This window comes from Miscanthus floridulus, chromosome 1 (assembly GCF_019320115.1).
Source record: "Miscanthus floridulus cultivar M001 chromosome 1, ASM1932011v1, whole genome shotgun sequence".
Lineage (NCBI taxonomy): Eukaryota > Viridiplantae > Streptophyta > Magnoliopsida > Poales > Poaceae > Miscanthus > Miscanthus floridulus.
The window spans coordinates 78,357,788-78,377,531 of record NC_089580.1 but is presented as its reverse complement, the minus strand read 5'-3'; the positions used below and the strand labels follow the sequence as shown (position 1 = coordinate 78,377,531).

Genomic DNA, 19,744 nt, shown 5'->3' with positions numbered 1-19,744 from the left:
GGCGGCTCCATCACTAGCCGCCCCTACAAAAAAACAAACCGTTGCTAAAAATCATTTTTTACATAGTGAGTCTTGCTGAGCACCCGCTAGTGTTGCCGAGCACCCACTAGCTAAGCCGACCATGAACAAGCGTTGTTCGTCCACACACACTATGGCTAGAGGTTGAAGAAGAGGGAGAACAGAGCATACACACACAGTCCAAGACACCAGCGTTGGTCGAAGCCCTATATAGGAGATGGCAAATCTAAACTCTCTTTACTGAGTTGCCGCGGTAGTATATACAACTCCATCCATCTAGTCCTAGTACAACGCACATGCTGCAACAGTAACTAGATAACATAGCAGGCTGACTCTGTGCCGGCCTCTGCATATGTCTACAGTGTTGCAGGTGAGCCATTCGGCGCCTGCACCTACAGCGGCTATAGTATCACAGTAGGGAGCCTTTTCGGCACCGCCTTCCCCTTGTTGTGTGTTCACACAAGAAAGTAGTAGATTATTCTAACAATTCTTCCCTAATTCTACTGCTATCCTTTGTACCCCCTCCATGCTGATCATCTCCTTCAGCTCCGTGAGTCGAAGACGTCCGAGCGGCTTGGTGAGGATGTAACAGAACTGCCCAATTTATACAAGATCAAGTACGGCTGTCCCCGCTAACACGTTGACATGCGCATACTTTTACTCATATAAACCCGGTAGTCCGCCGAGTGTCCCGAAAGACCTCGGTAAATCAACATCACAACCAAGATCGCGGGATTAAGCAAATACACATCACATACACAGGGTTGCAGCGGAAATAATATTACAAAGGGGTTCACAATTAAAAGTACAAGTTTGGGTTTCAAAATCGATTAGTGAAAACAACATAGCTTTCAAAAGATTACATTAATATATGTTCCAAATACATTGCTAGCATAAGTGACATCATCCGACAAAAGCATATAGATGAGAAGTAACTATAGAATCATCGAGCCACCGGCGGTTAGCCACCATCTTCACAGGTCGAGAACTTCACCTGCAACATGGTGGGATAAACCCTGAGTACAAGAAGGTACTCAGCTAGACTTACCCGTCAAAACCAGAAATAAAGGACACCAAGGGTCATGCAAGGCTTATGAGGTGGGCTAGCTGGACATAGTTGCATAAAAGAGCTTATGAATATAGTGACCAATTTAAACTTCGCATCAAGATTATCATCATTTACCTGTCCACAAGATTAGCACCTGTACTAGAGCACTCACTTATTAGGAGCAAACAATATTAACCATAGCAGGTATAATCAGGCTGTCATCATCATATCATCATTTCTAAACCATTATGTTATTTAGTGTATCTACTTTGGAGATAAGCCTGTCAAGTTCTCACTAACCGGGAGAGACGGCGACTCGAATCGAATTACAACTCAGCTGAGGGGGTATTCCTAACTCTCACCCTGGCATACTTTGTAAGGGTAGCTGTGGGTCACCTTTCGGACAACTCAGGAACCAAATTCATGGGTTCGATCAGCGCTAGCACTCTCAGGGATTACCCTTCTGCTAGGACGATCAGGACTTTTACATCACCTGCCCTTGGACTCATGCCTACGGCTCCCTTCCGCGGTGCACTTTATACTTATCGACTCCCGGCCTAAGGTGAGCTACTCGGCTTCGTGGTCGGTCTCCAAACCCGGCCAACTAAGAGAGAGGCATGCGCTCAACATGAACAGGAAAGGCTCCAAGATTCAGTCCTTAAGCGACATAGATGGAGTCACTGCAAACCGGCAAGCCTCCGCCCGGTCTTCATTTCAAGTTAAGATAGGTTCTTTTCCACGATAGCAAATATAGCCAACCGTGCCATATGTATATTCCTATATCTCACAGGTGACACGAAATCACCTGACTTCTACCGCGTTTAAGCAGGTCTAAGCACTACACGAACCTGAGCTACATAGGATCCAGGGTATCAATATCTAGACAAGGATTGGATAACCAATGCAGCAAATGTTTGCATCCAACACCTAAACTTAATGCAACAATATATATATGTAGCAATAATACTTTAACTGCATTTCGGAAATTAGGAGGCTTAATATGCTCCGGGGCTTGCCTGGGATCCGATACAAGTCAGTTCAGTTAGCTTGCACCGTCCTGGTGACATCTCAGGTCCTAGCACTTGCTTAGTCCTTCCAGCTTCAGGATAGATCCATCAAATGTTGTCTTCGGGTTTGGCTCCAACATCTCATCCTTCACGTGGTGCATCTAGCGTACCTAGATGAGATGCAATATGCAAGTACATAAATATGAAGAATAGTACCATGAGACGCATCACAAAATAGCAAGCAAGACAAGCATAGTTTACACTAACACACTTAAGTACTTTGCGATGCTTAACTTAAACATCACACAATCTATCATGCTAAGATGGCAAAGAAGACGACAACACCAAGCATGACACAAGTTTCCCCAGATCTCAGGTGCTCTAACTCAGTCATCATTCAAGGCATAAGTCACACTTAACAATATACAAGCAAACACTATAATTAGAATCTGCCAATTTCTGGACATGCAAACAACAGCTACAAGATTTAGCTATAACTGGAGTTACACAAATCCAAATGACTTGAAAGAAGACATTTTGGAAAGCTTATGGAATTTTCTACAATTCATCTTTAATCATCTTAGCATGATTCTCAAGTTAACTAAGTCAAATATACCCATTTACAGAAACTGGTCCACAATTGACAGAGAGCAGCTATTTCTGAAACCCATCTTTAAACAGGCATAACTCACAAACCACAAGACCAAATACCACCAAATTTTAACAGCAGCTAGATACATGAATTATATACAACTTTATTATTATCACCAACAGCTCATTCAAATCTTAACTAGATCAAACACTAGCATCTTTTAGATCTGCTCAGAATACAATCAAAACCTGACAGAAGAATTAAAAGTCATGTAACTCCTACACTATCAGGCCTATGGCCTTACAAGTTGAACACAAGCAAGATCATGAAATTTTCTACAACTTTCGTATTCACTACAACCATAGCAAACATCATTTACACCACGAAAATAATTGGACAAGCAAAACTGCAAATGCAACCCAACAGCAGTGGTACAGAAAACTGATAAGAACTTCAGAGAAGCACAACTGGAGTTCTAGACCTCCAACAAACATGAACCATAACTTTTTGAAAAGCCTAGGAAGTTACCTACAACTTTATTATTCTGATATTAAGATGATTCTACAGTTAGAAGGGTCAAGTAATCCAATAATTGCATCTCTGTCCAAAACATAGACAGAAACTGACATGCCACTTTAAACAGCTATAAATGGAGTTATACATGTCCAATAAATGTGGTTCTAGACTTTTTAGAAAGCTTATCAAATAACTGTAAAATCACATCAGTAACACTCCATAGAAATTTCACATTTGTTTGAGTAAAATAACTGTAGTTATAAAAAAGACAAGACATGACTAGCATTAAGAACCTAACTGCCGAAATCTATTTTTACAGCTAAACCTTTAAACTAAACCATGTAATATTATAGATCTAGTACATATATAATTTCACAAGGATTCCAAAAAGTCCTCATTTACTATTTTATGAGTTTTCTACAAATTACTACAATTTTCCAAAGTTCAGCAAAAAAATCTGCCATTAAAAGATTAAACCGAAAAGAAAACGCTTTTGCGTTGGGAACCCTGGACTTTACTCAAATCAACCAAGCCCGTAAATGTAACTTCTTGTGTCTGGCTATTTTACAAAGTGAACACATTAAAAAGTTTCTATTTACGATCAGACCCTTCTTCTTCTACAGACCGAGCAGACGAGAGGCAGAGGGGTGTTGCGGTCGTCGGACCGGCCAGCGGCTGCACCGGCCGGCTGGGGAAAGGGCACCGCTGCAAGGGGGGCCAGCCAGCTTGGCTGCGGCCATGCCCTGGCCATACCTTGGCCTAGTCTCGGCCAGCAGGGGCCTGCTGTGCCTAGCCACGCACGCAGGGAGGGCTGCGCCCATGGCTGCCCACGGCGACGAGCGGTCGGCAGTGTTGGGTCGAACGAGCACGCGTGCCATAGCGGAGAAGGGAGAAGGGAGCGATGGGGTGGAGCGAGCAGCAAGGCATGGCACCACAAAGGGGCCAAGCGGTGGTTGGGAGAAGCTCTGCCGCTTGGCAATGGTGGCCAAGGCCGTGGCGCCCGCGGCAGCAGAGCGGAGGGGGCGAAGGCGTGCGCGAGGGAGTTCCAGAGAGAGCCAGTGGACGCGGAGAGCTCGGGCGCTCAGTTTGGTGGAGCAGGGCGTGAGGCAGCGCGTGGCGCAGAGCTTGGACGCATGGCAGCCATGGCGGGGCGCGCTCTGTGCATGGTTGCCACGACGTCATTTCGTCGAACACGTGGCGCGCGTCGCGGTGCTCGACTTGGAGGCCGTGATAGGGATGCTTGCGTGCTGAACTGGGCTATGACCCTTGAATAAAAATTGTTCCACTTTTGACAATCTACAAACTTTATTAAGGGATCATAGCCATTGGGGCAATAGATTAGTGGTTAACGACACTCCAAGATGGCAGTGTCAGTGCATTAACGGCGATTAACAACATCCAGAAATTGATGGGCAAAATGAAATCAACTGAGTGTCATCTTCATACATGATCTTCTCCATCATGTATACTCCAACTTTTATTTTGGGACCTGCTCACTTTGCTTAACGAATTTCGGAGAACACAAGACGCCAATGGCGACGACGATGAATTCCAGACTTAGAAAAATTCTAAGTCTGAAAACAGTCGCTGATTCAATTTTCGAGCCTCTGTTTGACTTAGTTCCAAGTTGATCTGGCTCTTGTTCCAAAAACAAAGTTTGTTCTACTCTACTCAATCTTCAACTTTTATTTAAGGTGCAACTCCATGCAAGCAATATAAGTGGTTGGTCAACAAAGGTCAAAGTATCATCACTGTAAAGCTTAAATTAGAGTTATTGACCGATTGAGGCATTTTCTTGACATTTGCTCAACATGAACCTTTCATGACTTTTGTTATAGAGTTCATCTAGAGTCATTTGGGCAAGGTTGCAAGGTTTAGTTGATGACCTACATTTCCATTCACTTAATAGTGCAATTTAAGCACTTAGTAAAGTCATTCCAATAAGGATATAACTCATCATTTCATGTGACTTTTTGATTCCAAACTTCATGAAACTTTTCCAATGATCCATATAGATGGATATTGATGTGAGACACATGAAGATATTCCAATAACACTAGCCAAGCATATATCTTTAAAAGGGCCTATATGTAAGGCAAGGGTGCAATATCCGAGTTTATGTTGGGGCTTATTTCCATAGGTTTGACCTTGACATCTCCAACACCACTTAACATGTCGTGGTTGAGCTTAAACCCATTGCTTAACTAGTGACAAACACCTGGGGTGTTACAGCCCTCCCCCCTTAAAGGAATCGCATCCCGAGATTCGGTGCGAAAGATTTTTAAGGGAAGATAAACTTGTCATCCAGTTTCCAACATCAGTGATAGCATTAGGCTACTTAACTTTGGAGTATCAAAGAGACTAATTTGGTCATGACACTTTCTGATACTTGCTCTTTGTCGTAAGTTGTTGTCTGAAGAATTTCCTTCTTTGGCATCCATAAAGCATTGCTACATTGGAAGGAATCCAAAATAGCATTGTCCTTCGTCCTCGATGTACGAAGAGTGATTCAAACATAGACTAAATACTTGTAACATTTTCTTCCCCAGTGGATATAGCACATAACTCATGGACTTTGCACTAGATCACAGTCGGTTGACGGATATTCCTGGCAACGGTGCTATATTTGCTCCTCAGGTCTGAAAAGCAGTTCTCTACTCAAGTGGCTTGAGCACAACTTCTCATAAAGGATGTGATCATAGACGGGGTAACATTCTTTGAGGGCATCAGAAGCTAGTTAACCAATATCCAAACTGGTTGTAGCGGTGCACTCACTCATATGTCAACTGATGGAAAGCTACATAATGTTCCATGTGTGCAGTGCTCTTTCTCTGATAACAATATTATATTACCTGAGTCAGTTGAGTGAGAGGTGAATGTGATAGCTGACTCTGTTGACTCAGCGTTTTCGACGACCATTATTTAAGGGAATTCTCGTATCCAAATGGCAATAGTTATCTGAGTCGTATCTGAGGCAACCCCTTGGGTAAAACACATGGAAGACACCTTAGGCATGTCAGCATTGGAGAACCATGGATGCAGAAGGATGTTAGTGAGGCTTGGAGGGCAACACAAGTTGCAATTAATCACAAAACTAGGGACTAGTTCACTACCAAGCAGGTTAAGTACAATTTGCCTTCGTGGTGCAGTTGCACAACAAGTTGGGTTTACTTGCATCATAGCAAAACCAGCTTTCTTAAACTATATTTGACGTCGAGGCTTCCATTCTTAGGCCAATCAATATCTCAAAAACCATAATCCAAAAATCTATGGTTTGACACCTTTCCAATTACTTTCGAATTGCAAGGGCACAATTTGGCTTCTAGAACACCTTGACTGCTCACACAATGCTGATCTAAGAGGGCAAAAGCAAGGCACATAGGGGTGCAATTAATCTCCTCAAGGGTATGGAGGGTTGTCTAACAGCAATACACCTACAAGTTGTAATTTCTTGGCATGAATTACAAACACAACCGTCTAATGCAAAGGATGATCGCAGTCACAGCAAAATTATAGATTCTGTACCCTTTGGTTTTCTATTCATATCTCACAAACTACTTCTCCAATATGCACAAATTTTGGTGGGCATGTAGATCCATGGCCTTCTAACTACTCATCAAAATTCAACTCAACCGGACACCGTTTGACCATCCAAACAATTCATCTACCAAAACTGCTGTGTTCTGAAATGGCAGCAAACCGAGCCGACATGATATCTCTCAAATCTGATGTTTTACTCAACCAATACTCAAACCAACTTAAGACATTGAAGGGTCCTAAGCAATGAATGAGATTAAAAAGTTTGGGGTCAATCCAACTTCGTTTGAGTCACTAATCACTGGCTTGATGATAACCAGTTTAGTGCCACAAAATCTAGACAGATTGTGTGTTCTCCCTTTTCTTTGCTTCACACGTTGAGGTGTGTGTTTTGCACTCTTTAACCTTTCTCATAGCAGCAGGAGCCTTTCTCTAGCTGAAGATGGAGGCTATAGTCTTCCTGACATGTTTCTTAGGTAACAATTTCCGCCGTTGATCTCGACACCAACTTGACGATGCACAAGCATTGGACTTGTGGGCTACTTTCATAGGGCGCAAAGCATTACTCCACATGGAGGGCATCCCTATAGAGATAAGGAACCATTTCTGAATTTTCTTTGGCACTTCATCCAATAGAGTTTGGACACATGTATTAGTGGCACCTAGGGCACAAAGATGCTGACTGAAACTAGGGACGTGCTTTCGCTAGCTCCTTACATAGTCGATACAATGTTTTGTACTATCTGTGTGATTGACACATAATAGATGGTCGCCATCGAAGTCAGCAGACAAGGGGTCACACTAGAGATTGTTGATCTCGACTGTGCGATCAGCATGCACATAATAGTCAAGACTTGGATAGCCAGGTCATAATCATAATGTGACGTTCGATTCTTATCTGACTAACAACTTGTCCAACATTAATTGTTGTGTGACTTTCTGATCCAACAGTGATGACATAAGTTGTTCACTAGGTGATGGACGTCAATACTGGGACAACCAAGTGGAGTCACTTGTCTACCACATCTTGTAGTCTGTTAATGTTTATGTCGGTGACCAGTTCTTCAAAGGTTATCCTTTTTGTGACTTCAAAAGGAAGCTCTACTACTTTCGGTCTGATATAGGGATCTTCGATAAGATATGGAGAGATAACCAAGGAAGAGCTCATGTGAAAATAACACATCGGTGTAGTTCGGCAATGGATCATGACTAGAAACCTCGATACCAGCATGCACCCAGCAGCACAACCATGCGTTAGCCGCCCACAAGGAGGCCCTAGGTTCCGTCGTGGCACCATAGATCGCTAATCGTGGCACCATTACTGAACATACAACCAAAGTAAAATTTCCAGTGGCACCAATTAGATTGTAAGAACAAGCATTGTGCAAAAGAGGGATAGCAACAAGGATAGTCACAAGGTTAGGAATCAACAAGGAGGCGATCAAAAGATCAAAACACAGCACAAAAGAACATAGCCTAATTGCCGAATGCAACTATGCAGGAGACTCTTGCTTAATTTCCACAAACGCCTTGTGTCCACCAAAGTGATTACCAGATAAAGATTAACATGAGATTTGATCTTGTCGAGCAGCAACAGGAGATCAAGACTGATAAACATCTAGAGACTTGAAGGAGTTGGAGACAAAATACACGAGATTCGAGGGACAGACCCATTGCACTAACTAGGGATTGAGTTGATAAAGCAATGACATGATCTGCGAGGAAAAGGTTCCAAAGCCAGAGTAGATAGCGATTAGTGTTTTAGTAGCTCACCAGTAGGAGAAAGAGCAATAAGGTCCAACAAGGATTTTTGAGCAGGGTCCTCCCACACAGGAGCAGGACAACCACAAAACATGCAAGCATTCAAGGGAACTAAGCTTGGGCCTAAGGTCAAGCAAAGGCATAGATAAAGTCTTCGTAGCACAATGTTCAAGGCTAGCAACCACGTGTATAGGCTCAGGCTCCCAAGAGAGAACCTAATTGGAGACAACAACTGCGCGATTATGTAACTTGAGCGTTGTTTTAGATTAAAGCTATTTGACACTCGTATGCTTACCGAGGACAAAAGGGTGACAACTACGGCACTACCTAGATAACGAGCATCCACGCCTACATCATGGTCGTAAGCGAGCATTTCAAAACACTCAATCTAATTAGCTTAAATGGCTATTACAAAGCACAAAGCTCGTACATAACAAGCAGTCACCTACAACAACACCACTACACATATCAGGCAAAACATGGTGGTAAGGCACTGTTATCTTTTGTTTCCTTTTTACTGAGTAGGTGGATATCTCTACAAAACAAGTTTTACTTACATTTAGCAATTTAGTTTTTCAAAGGGGTGAACTTTTTGTAAACTATTAACTCGTCATCTATTTCCTTTGGAAGCCAACATATGAGGCAAAGCTAATCACACACTAACTTCAAGCATAGCTATTCAAGCAGCATGGGACAAGGCATTTTGGCTAGCTTCGCACAGGGAAAATAGTGACATCACATTGATCACAAGTTACTTAGCATTAGAACAAGGTGAGGGAAGCATATTTATGCACAAGCACAAGCATGATGCATGCTCGTTCTATTCGTCCTCACAAAATTGCCAGCCTAAGGTGGCAATCACGTTCTATGTCGGTGGCATAACATGTACTCTCTCGATATATAACTAGTCGTCAGCTATATTCAATCTACGCATTCATGGTTAGCGTACCTGCAGGCAAATTCATTGCAGCCCATCCCCACAAGAGATAAATAAGCACACAATGAAAGCAGTAAACTAAGATACTCTCCATATATACATCCCCCAATGTATATACTTCGGTATCCATAGCTACCCGATAAATATACCCGCAATTAAGTACCTTCATATATACATGTGTATAACATGTAAATATTCCAGTAACCAAAGCTAACTCTCCCCTAGACCGACAGTGGGACGGTCATGCTCTCACAACTCACACTTACCTGGGCGTAGAGACAATTGATCCATACATTACCATTCAAGCGAATGGCATCCATACAATAGCACGCCGTATGGACGATGAAAGTAAAAACCCCCCATGTTAGTACTTAGATAGCCACCTAATAGTCCTTAACTGGGCATAAAGGAGGATGTCGCTAGCATAGTTTTACAAATTAGTTTTTGACAAATTTGCCTGTAGCTAAAGTTTTAGTTAAAATAGGCTTTTTAAAACCAAAACTTTGTTTTTAAAACAATGTACATGATAGTATTATGCTTAATCTTGCTCTGATGCCAGCTGTAACAGAACCACCCAATTTATACAAGATCAAGTACGGCTGTCCCCGCTAACATATTGACATGCGCATACTTTTACTCATATAAACCTGGTAGTCCGTCGAGTGTCCCGAAAGACCTCGGTAAATCAACATCACAACCAAGATCAAGGGATTAAGCAAATACACATCACATACACAGGGTTGCAGCGGAAATAATATTACAAATGGGTTCACAATTAAAAGTACAAGTTTGGGTTTCAAAATCGATTAGTGAAAACAACATAGCTTTCAAAAGATTACATTAATATATGTTCAAATACATTGCTAGCATAAGTGACATCATCCGACAAAAGCATATAGATGAGAAGTAACTATAGAATCACCGAGCCACCGGCGGTTAGCCACCATCTTCACAGGTCGAGAACTTCACCTGCAACATGGTGGGATAAACTCTGAGTACGAGAAGGTACTCAGCTAGACTTACCCATCAAAACCAGAAATAAAGGACACCAGGGGTCATGTAAGGCTTATGAGGTGGGCTAGCTGGACACAGTTGCATAAAAGAGCTTATGAATATAGTGACCAATTTAAAATTCGCATCAAGTTTATCATCATTTACCTATCCACTAGATTAGCACCTGTACTAGAGCACTCACTTATTAGGAGCAAACAATATTAACCATAGCAGGTATAATCAGGCTGTCATCATCATATCATCATTTCTGAACCATTATGTTATTTAGTGTATCTACTTTGGAGATAAGCCCGTCAAGTTCTCACTAACCGGGAGAGACGGCGACTCGAATCGAATTACAACTCAGCTGAGGGGGTATTCCTAACTCTCACCCTGGCATACTTTGCAAGGGTAGCCGTGGGTCACCTTTGGGACAACTCAGGAACCAAATTCGCGGGTTCGATCAGCGCCAGCACTCTCAGGGATTACCCTTCTGCCAGGACGATCAGGACTTTTAAATCACCTGCCCTTGGACTCACGCCTATGGCTCCCTTCCAAGGCGCACTTTATACTTATCGACTCCTGGCCTGAGGTGAGCTACTCGGCTTCGTGGTCGGTCTCCAGACCCGGCCAACTAAGAGAGAGGCATGTGTTCAACATGAACAGGAAAGGCTCCAAGATTCAGTCCTTAAGCGACACAGACGGAGTCACTGCAAACCGGCAAGCCTCCGCCCGGTCTTCATTTCAAGTTAAGATAGGTTCTTTTCCACGATAGCAAATATAGCCAACCGTGCCATATGTATATTCTTATATCTCGCAGGTGACATGAAATCACCTGACTTCTACCGTGTTTAAGCAGGTCTAAGCACTACATGAACCTGAGCTACATAGGATTCAGGGTATCAATATCTGGACAAGGATTGGATAACCAATGCAGCAAATGTTTGCATCCAACACCTAAACTTAATGCAACAATATATATATGTAACAATAATACTTTAACTGCATTTCAGAAATTAGGAGGCTTAATATGCTCCAGGGCTTGCCTGGGATCCGACACAAGTCAGTTCAGTTAGCTTGCACCGTCCTGGTGATATCTCAGGTCCTAGCACTTGCTTAGTCCTTCCAGCTTTGGGATAGATCCATCAAATGTTGTCTTCGGGTTTGGCTCCAACATCTCATCCTTCACGTGGTGCATCTAGCGTACCTAGATGAGATGCAATATGCAAGTACATAAATATGAAGAATAGTACCATGAGACGCATCACAAAATAGCAAGCAAGACAAGCATAGTTTACACTAACACACTTAAGTACTTTGCGATGCTTAACTTAAACATCACACAATCTATCATGCTAAGATGGCAAAGAAGACGACAACACCAAGCATGACACAAGTTTCCCCAGATCTCAGGTGCTCTAACTCAATCATCATTCAAGGCATAAGTCGCACTTAACAATATACAAGCAAACACTATAATTGGAATCTACCAATTTCTGGACATGCAAACAACAGCTACAAGATTTAGCTATAACTGGAGTTACATAAATCCAAATGACTTGCAAGAAGACATTTTGGAAATCTTATGGAATTTTCTACAATTCATCTTTAATCATCTTAGCATGATTCTCAATTTAACTAAGTCAAATATACCCATTTACAGAAACTGGTCCACAATTGACAGAGAGCAGCTATTTCTGAAACCCAAATTTAAATAGGCATAACTCACAAACCACAAGACCAAATACCACCAAATTTTTACAGCAGCTAGATAAATGAATTATCTACAACTTTGTTATTATCACCAACAGCTCATTCAAATCCTAACTAGATCAAACACTAGCACCTTTCAGATCTACTCAGAATACAATCAAAACCTGACAGAAGATTTAAAAGTCTTGTAACTCCTACACTATCAGGCCTATGGCCTTACAAGTTGAACACAATCAAGATCATGAAATTTTCTACAACTTTTGTATTCACTACAACCATAGCAAACTTTATTTACACCACGAAAATAATTTCACAAGCAAAACTGCAAATGCAACCCAACAGCAGTGGTACAGAAAACTGATAAGAACTTCAGAGAAGCACAACTAGAGTTCTAGACCTCCAACAAACATGAACCATAACTTTTTGAAAAGCCTAGGAAGTTACCTACAACTTTATTATTCTCATATTAAGATGATTCTACAGTTAGAAGGGTCAAGTAATCCAATAATTGCACCTCTGTCCAAAACATAGACAGAAACTGATATGCCACTTTAAACAGCTATAAATGGAGTTATACATGTCCAATAAATGTGGTTCTAGACTTTTTAGAAATCTTATCAAATTCTAAACAACTTTGTTGTAAACACCTAAACTAATTCTACTATTAAGAAGGCCCCACAATACCAACAAGGTAACCCTGTTAGAGTTTGGGCAGAAACAGCCACTGATATTTAAGCAAGTATAACTCAAGATCTACTTAACCAAAAATTATGATATTTAGCTTTTTGAAAATATTAATAAAATTACTACAACTCATGTATCATCATAAAGTCATGATTCATAACTTAACTAAGCCAATTAATTTAATCTTCCAGACCTATTCAGAATAGGGGTAAGGCAATACAGGTAATTTATTATTTTTATAGATCTTAAACTATCAAGCATAAAATACTGAAATTTTTACCAGACATCACTAATCACATCAGTAACACTCCATAGAAATTTCACATTTATTTGAGTAAAATAACTGTAGTTATAAAAAAGACAAGACATGACTAGCATTAAGAACCTAACTGCCTAAATCTATTTTTACAGCTAAACCTTTAAACTAAACCATGTAATATTATAGATCTAGTACATATATAATTTCACAAGGATTCCAAAAAGTCCTCATTTACTATTTTACGAGTTTTCTACAAATTACTACAGTTTTCCAAAGTTCAGCACAAAAATCTACCATTAAAAGATTAAACCGAAAAGAAAACGCTTTTGCGTTGGGAACCCTGGACTTTACTCAAATCAACCAAGCCCGTAAATGTAACTTCTTGTGTCTAGCTATTTTACAAAGTGAACACGTTAAAAAGTTTCTATTTACGATCAGACACTTCTTCTTCTACAGACCGAGCAGACGAGAGGCAGTGGGGTGCTGTGGCCGTCGGACCGGCCAGCGGCTACACCGGCCGGCTGGGGAAAGGGCACCGCGGCAAGGGGGGCCAGCCAGCTTGGCCACGGCCATGCCCTGGCCTGGTCTCGGCTAGTAGGGGCCTGCTGTGCCCAGCCACGCACGCAGGGAGGGCTGCGCCCATGGCTGCCTACGGCGACGAGCGGTCGGCAGTGTTTGGTCGAACGAGCACGCGTGCCATGGTGGAGAAGGGAGAAGGGAGCGACGAGGTGGTGCGAGCAGCAAGGCATGGCGCTGCAGAGGGGCCAGGCAGTGGTTGGGAGAAGCTCTGCCGCTTGGCAATGGCGGCCCAGGCCGTGGTGCCCGCGGCAGCAGAGCGGAGGGGGCGAAGGCGTGCGCGAGGGAGTTCCAGAGAGAGCCAGTGGACGCGGAGAGCTCAGGCGCTCAGTTTGGCGGAGCAGGGCATGAGGCAGCATGTGGCGCAGAGCTTGGACGTGCGGCAGCCATGGCGGGGCGCGCTCTGTGCATGGTTGCCACGACGTCATTTTGTCGAACACGTGGCGCGCGTCGCGGTGCTCGACTTGGAGGCCGTGATAGGGATGCTTGCGTGCTGAACTGGGCTATGACCCTTGAATAAAAATTGTTCCACTTCTGATGATCTACAAACTTTATTAAGGGATCATAGCCATTGGGGCAATAGATTAGCGGTTAACGACACTCCAAGATGGCAGTGTCAGTGCATTAACGGCGATTAACAACCTCCAGAAATTGATGGGCAAAATGAAATCAACTGAGTGTCATCTTCATACATGATCTTCTCCATCATGTATACTCCAACTTTTATTTTGGGACCTGCTCACTTTGCTTAACGAATTTCGGAGAACGCGAGACGCCAATGGCGACGACGATGAATTCCAGACTTAGAAAAATTCTAAGTCTGAAAACAGCCGCTGATTCAATTTTTGAGCCTCTGTTTGACTTAGTTCCAAGTTGATCTAGCTCTTGTTCCAAAAACAAAGTTTGTTCTACTCTACTCAATCTTCAACTTTTATTTAAGGTGCAACTCCATGCAAGCACTGTAAGTGGTTGGTCAATATAGGTCAAAGTATCATCACTGTAAAGCTTAAATTAGAGTTATTGACCGATTGAGGCATTTTCTTGACATTTGCTCAACATGAACCTTTCATGACTTTTGTTGTAGAGTTCATCTAGAGTCATTTGGGCAAGGTTGCAAGGTTTAGTTGATGACCTACATTTCCATTCACTTAATAGTGCAATTCAAGCACTTTGTAAAGTCATTCCAATAAGGATATAACTCATCATTTCATGTGACTTTTTTATTCCAAACTTCATGAAACTTTTTCAATGATCCATATAGATGGATATTGATGTGAGACACATGAAGATATTCCAATAACACTAGCCAAGCATATATCTTTAAAAGGGCCTATATGTAAAGCAAGGGTGCAATATCCGAGTTTATGTTGGGGCTTATTTCCATAGGTTTGACCTTGACATCTCCAACACCACTTAACATGTCATGGTTGAGCTTAAACCCGTTGCTTAACTAGTGACAAACACCTAGGGTGTTATAGAGGATGTCCGTGAGTTGCCAACCAGTTTTGACAAACTTGATAATGATCTGTTATCCATCGACACAGTCCCCGAGGAAGTGGAACTTCACGTCGATGTGTTTGCTCCGGTCGTGCAGAATCGGATTCTTCACGAGGGTGATGGCGGGCTGGTTGTCCACCATCAGTGCTGGTGGGTGAGCTTCCATGCTGATCAGCTTGCCTAGAAGTCAGCACAGCCACACAACTTGGCACACCGCTATGGCCGCCGCTACATACTTTGCCTCGCACATAGATAGCGCCACCACCTTCTATTTCAGTGACAGCCATGAAATTGGGCCCGATCCGAGGAAGACGAGCACGCCAGAGGTGCTCCATCGTCCATTGATGTCCCTCGCCATGTCTACATCACTGAACACAGTGAGCTATAGCCTACTTCCACTAGTCTTGGGAAAAATGATCCCTTGATCCACCGTCCCCTTAACGTAGAGCAGTAGCCACTTCACTGTAGCCCAGTGATCCTCTCTGGGATCCTCTATGAAGCGACTGATGTAGCCCACGGTGAATGCAATGTTCGGCCTTGTGTGGACTAGGTAGCACAGACTGCCGACGATGCTCCGGTAGAGTGTTGCATCCACCTTCGCCGTGGTGCTGGCCTTCGTCAGCTTCAGCCGCTCTTCCATTAGAGTTACGCATGGCTTGCACTTAGCCATGCCGCTCCGCTCCAACAACTTGGAGGCATACGTGTCTGACCGAGCATGAGTTCCTCCTTCCCATGTCTCACCTCGATACCGAGGTAGTAGGAGAGTGCGCCGAGATCGCTCATTTGAAAACGAGCCACCATCTCGCGCTTGAAGCTGTTGATGTCCTCCATGCATGCGCTAGTGAAGATCAAGTCGTCCACATACACGCCAATGATGAGCTCCTCCTTCCCCCATCACCATGTGTAGAGCACGTGCTCAGTTGCGCACCATTGAAACCCAAGCTCGCCCAGCGTGGCGTCAAGCTTGGCATTCCATGTTCGTGGGGCCTGCCACAACCCATAGAGCACCTTGCGCAATCGGAGTACCCTATACTCCTCTCCCTTGATGGCAAAACCTAGAGGTTGCCTGACAAAGACCGTCTCCGCTATCTCACCATTGAGGAAGGCCGATTTAATGTCCAAGTGATGGATACGCCAGTCTTTTGCTACTGCCAAAGCTAGTAGCAAACAAACTGACTCCACGCATGCTACTAGCGCAAAGACCTCCTCGAAGTCTATGCCCTCACGTTAAACAAAGCCTCGGGTGATGAGGCGTGCCTTGTGCTTGACAATGGCGCCGGGCTCGTCTTGCTTGACCTTGTACACCCACTTCAGGCTAATTAGACGGCATCCTAGAGGTGGGTCAATGAGCTGTCATGTCTTATTTTCCTCGATCGCCTTTATCTCCTCTAGCATCGCCCATCGCTAGTTTCCATCGCGCTCGGCTAGCGTGAACGTGGGTGGTTCCTCTGCACTAATGAGCAACAGCTCTACGTCATTGAGCAACCAACCAGCCAGTCCTGAGGGTCCTGTGCCATCGATGATGTCATCCAACCTATAGAACCATACCTCCTCACCTTTGTGGAAGGCATCCACGAACTCAGTGATGTCACCGGGAAGTGAGGCGAACTCGATCAGTGTTGATGGAGTTCCTTGTTTCATCGGAGTGCTCGGCACCCTGGTTGCAGTGCTCGGTACTACTTCTAGACAGCTTGTCAATACTCCTATAGTGCTTGGCACCACTATAGGAGTGCCCAGCCTTAGTCTTGGAGTGGTCGGCACCACTGCAAGACGTCTTGGCTCCCCCATGGGAGTGCTCGGCATCCATCCTGGAGTGGTCGCCACCACTGCAGAACCTCCCGGCGCCACTCCTGGTATGCTCGGCATCCCTCTAGGAGTGCTTGGCACTCCTCCCTAAGTGCTCGGCATCCCTCCCAAAGTGCTCGGTACTATCCTAGGAGTGCTCGGCACTCCTCTTGAAGTGCTCGGCACCTCTTCCCCAGCATCTCCACCACTGTAGATGACCAGGTGCTCGATGATGAAGGTACTAGTGAAGCCGCCAGCTTCCCCCATGCTCGGACTGCTCCAGCCCCAAGCTACCTTCTCATCAAACATGACGTCACACAAGACAAGTACCTTGCTTCCGCGTGGGTCGTAGAGTCGGTATGCCTTGGTACCCTCCGCGTAGCCCAGGAACACCATGGGTGTGCTCCTATCCTCTAGCTTGGTGAGGTTTGGCTTCATCTTCCTAATGTGGCCGATGCAGCCAAATGTCCAGAGGAAGGACACACTCGGCTTGTGCCCATACCAAGCTTTGAACGACGTCTTGCCAGTCAGGGCCTGGGTCAGAGCATGGTTGAGGATGAACACCGTTGTGGTCACTGCCTCACCCTAGAACCTTGCCAACATGTCTTTGGCCTTCATCATGGATCAGGCCATGCCGACCATGGTCTGGTTCCGCCTCTCCACCATGCCATTCTGTTGTGGTAAGTACGGCGTGGTGTGGTGTCGCACCACACCCTGATCTGCGTAGTACGCAGTGAACTCCACAAAAGTGAATTCACCACCTCGATCAGTCCTCAGCACGCGGAGCTTCTTGCCACTCTTGGCCTCCGCACGCATCTTGAACTTCTTGATCGCCGCCGCCGCTTCATCCTTGCTCGTTAGGAGTTGCAGCCACATGTAGTAACTGCAATCATCCACGAGCAGGAGGAAGTACCAACGACCACTGTTTGTAGCTAGCGCGATCGGCCCACAGAGGTCGTCGTTGCTATTCACCTTGGCAAGAAGTCGCTACTCCCGGTCCCTAATCCTAAGGACTCCGTCCTTGATCAGTACCTCACTACCGTGCTCATCTAGCTGACCAATGCTGATGATGCTGGAACACTGTTGTGGGATATAATATACATACGTTAGCGCGTGGTGCTTCCCGTTCTGGCACCTAAAGATGATGGTGTCGTGCCCTTGGATTATCACCCGTGAGCCATCACCAAACTTCACCGTACCGGTAACATCATCGTTGAGCTCGGAGAAGGATGACTTAGAGCCCATCATGTGGTTGTTGGCACCAGAGTCCAGATACCACCGCTGCTCTTGGTCGGCGCCCACATGTCTGAGGTGGATTTGGACGTGTGGTTTGTTGAGGTTGATAGTCTTCAGGGCCTTCCCAGGTCCTTCAACCGTCGTCGCCTCTTTCCTTTCCTCGGCCTCAACGTCGTGCAGTGCACAGAACATCGCCAACAAGATAGTGGCCTCATCCTCATCATCAACTTGCACCAGATGAGCCTCAGGCTTCTTCTCCTGCTTGCGATTTGGGCACTCCCATGCCCAATGGCCCATCTTCCCACAGCGCCAACAGGCGTTGGGGTCGACCTGCTTCTTCTTCTCCGAAGAAGCCTTGTTGCAGCGCTTGCCATCGCCACCGCGGCTGGAGGAGGCTGCCTTCCCAGAGTTCCTCTGACCAGCCCACTCCTCTTCTATCAACAGCAGTTTGCCACTGTCATTCGTTGTTGTTGCCTGCTCCAGGCGCTCGTTCACCGCCCGCAGATGGCCTGTCACATCTTCAATGGTGAGGGTGAACAAGTTCAGCATCGTCTCTATGGAGAGAGCGATCTGGATGTACTTTGCCGGCATAGAGTGGAAGTACTTGGAGACCGCCTCCTCTTCGTCGATGGTGACGCCATGGCTCTTCAGCTTGCTGATGAGCGTCTGTAGGCGGAGGGAGAAGTCCTCCACCATTTCACCATCCTTGAACTTGAGTTTGGCATACTCCTACTTCAGAAGCTGGGCCGTCGTCTTCTTTGCGCGGTCGAAACCAACGCGCATCGCCGCGATAGCCTCCCATGCCTCCTTAGCCGAGCTCTTCGCCCCCAACGGCTCCCTATACTCCGCCGGTACAGCAACGAGGATAGCCTCCAACGCTGACATGTCATCTTCCTCATTGTCGGTGCCCTTGTCAACAGCATTCTAGAGCCGTCGGGCTCTGAGCTTGACCTTCATGATCACCGACCACTCTCCATAGTTGGTGCGAGTTAGCGTCGGCCAACTGATGCCGCTGACCTCCCGCACCGTGCAAACAACAACCTTCGGTCGTGGCTGGGTAGCCACAGTAGTACCACTGTTGTCGCCCATCTCTGAACCGCCCGTCATCGCCAGCGGTTAGTCTGGCGACTACGCTTGTATGGCTCTTATACCACTTGTTAGCCCACAGGATCACCAGTTCAGGTGAGTGAATCACTCTTCAGTCTTGTCGAGCACACGCTAGTGTTGTCGAACACCCACTAGCTAAGTCGACCATGAACAAGCATTGTTCGTCCACACACACTATGGCTAGAGGTTGAAGAAGAGGGAGAACAGAGCATACACACAGTACAAGACACCAGCGTTGGCCGAAGCCCTGTATGGGAGATAGCAAATCTGAACTCTTTTTACTGAGTTGTCATGGTAGTCTAGTCCTAGTACAGCGCACATGCTACAGTAATTAGATAACACAGCGGGGCTGACTCTGTGCCGGTCTCTGCTTGTGGCTATAGTGCTGTAGGTGAGCTGTTCGACGCCTGCACCTGCAGCGGCTACAATATCACGGTAGAGAGCCTTTTCGGCGTCGCCTTCCCCTTGCTATGTGTTC

At 45.0% G+C, this 19,744-nt stretch overlaps 1 protein-coding gene across 1 annotated transcript; it reads right to left on the bottom strand.

The window, feature by feature from the left end:
* Positions 1-17,547: 17,547 nt before the first annotated feature.
* On the bottom strand, positions 17,548-18,855 carry LOC136459150 (uncharacterized). The gene is made up of 4 exons (XM_066459051.1): positions 18,531-18,855; positions 18,029-18,386; positions 17,685-17,806; positions 17,548-17,642 (listed from the first exon to the last, which is right to left on the bottom strand). The coding sequence occupies exons 1-4, from the start codon at positions 18,853-18,855 to the stop codon at positions 17,548-17,550; spliced, it is 900 nt and encodes a 299-aa protein (XP_066315148.1).
* Between the last annotated feature and the right edge of the window lie 889 nt (positions 18,856-19,744).

Excerpts from the sequence above, each read along its gene's own strand:
- LOC136459150 (XM_066459051.1), bottom strand. The coding sequence starts at position 18,855 with ATGGTGGAGGACTTCTCCCTCCGCCTACAGACGCTCATCAGCAAGCTG. Across the intron at positions 18,387-18,530 it reads CTCCAGCCGCGGTGGCGATG|TTGATGATGAGGATGAGGCC; the intron begins GCAAGCGCTGCA and ends ATCTGGTGCAAG. Across the intron at positions 17,807-18,028 it reads GGGAAGCACCACGCGCTAAC|TTACTACATGTGGCTGCAAC; the intron begins GTATGTATATTA and ends GGATGATTGCAG.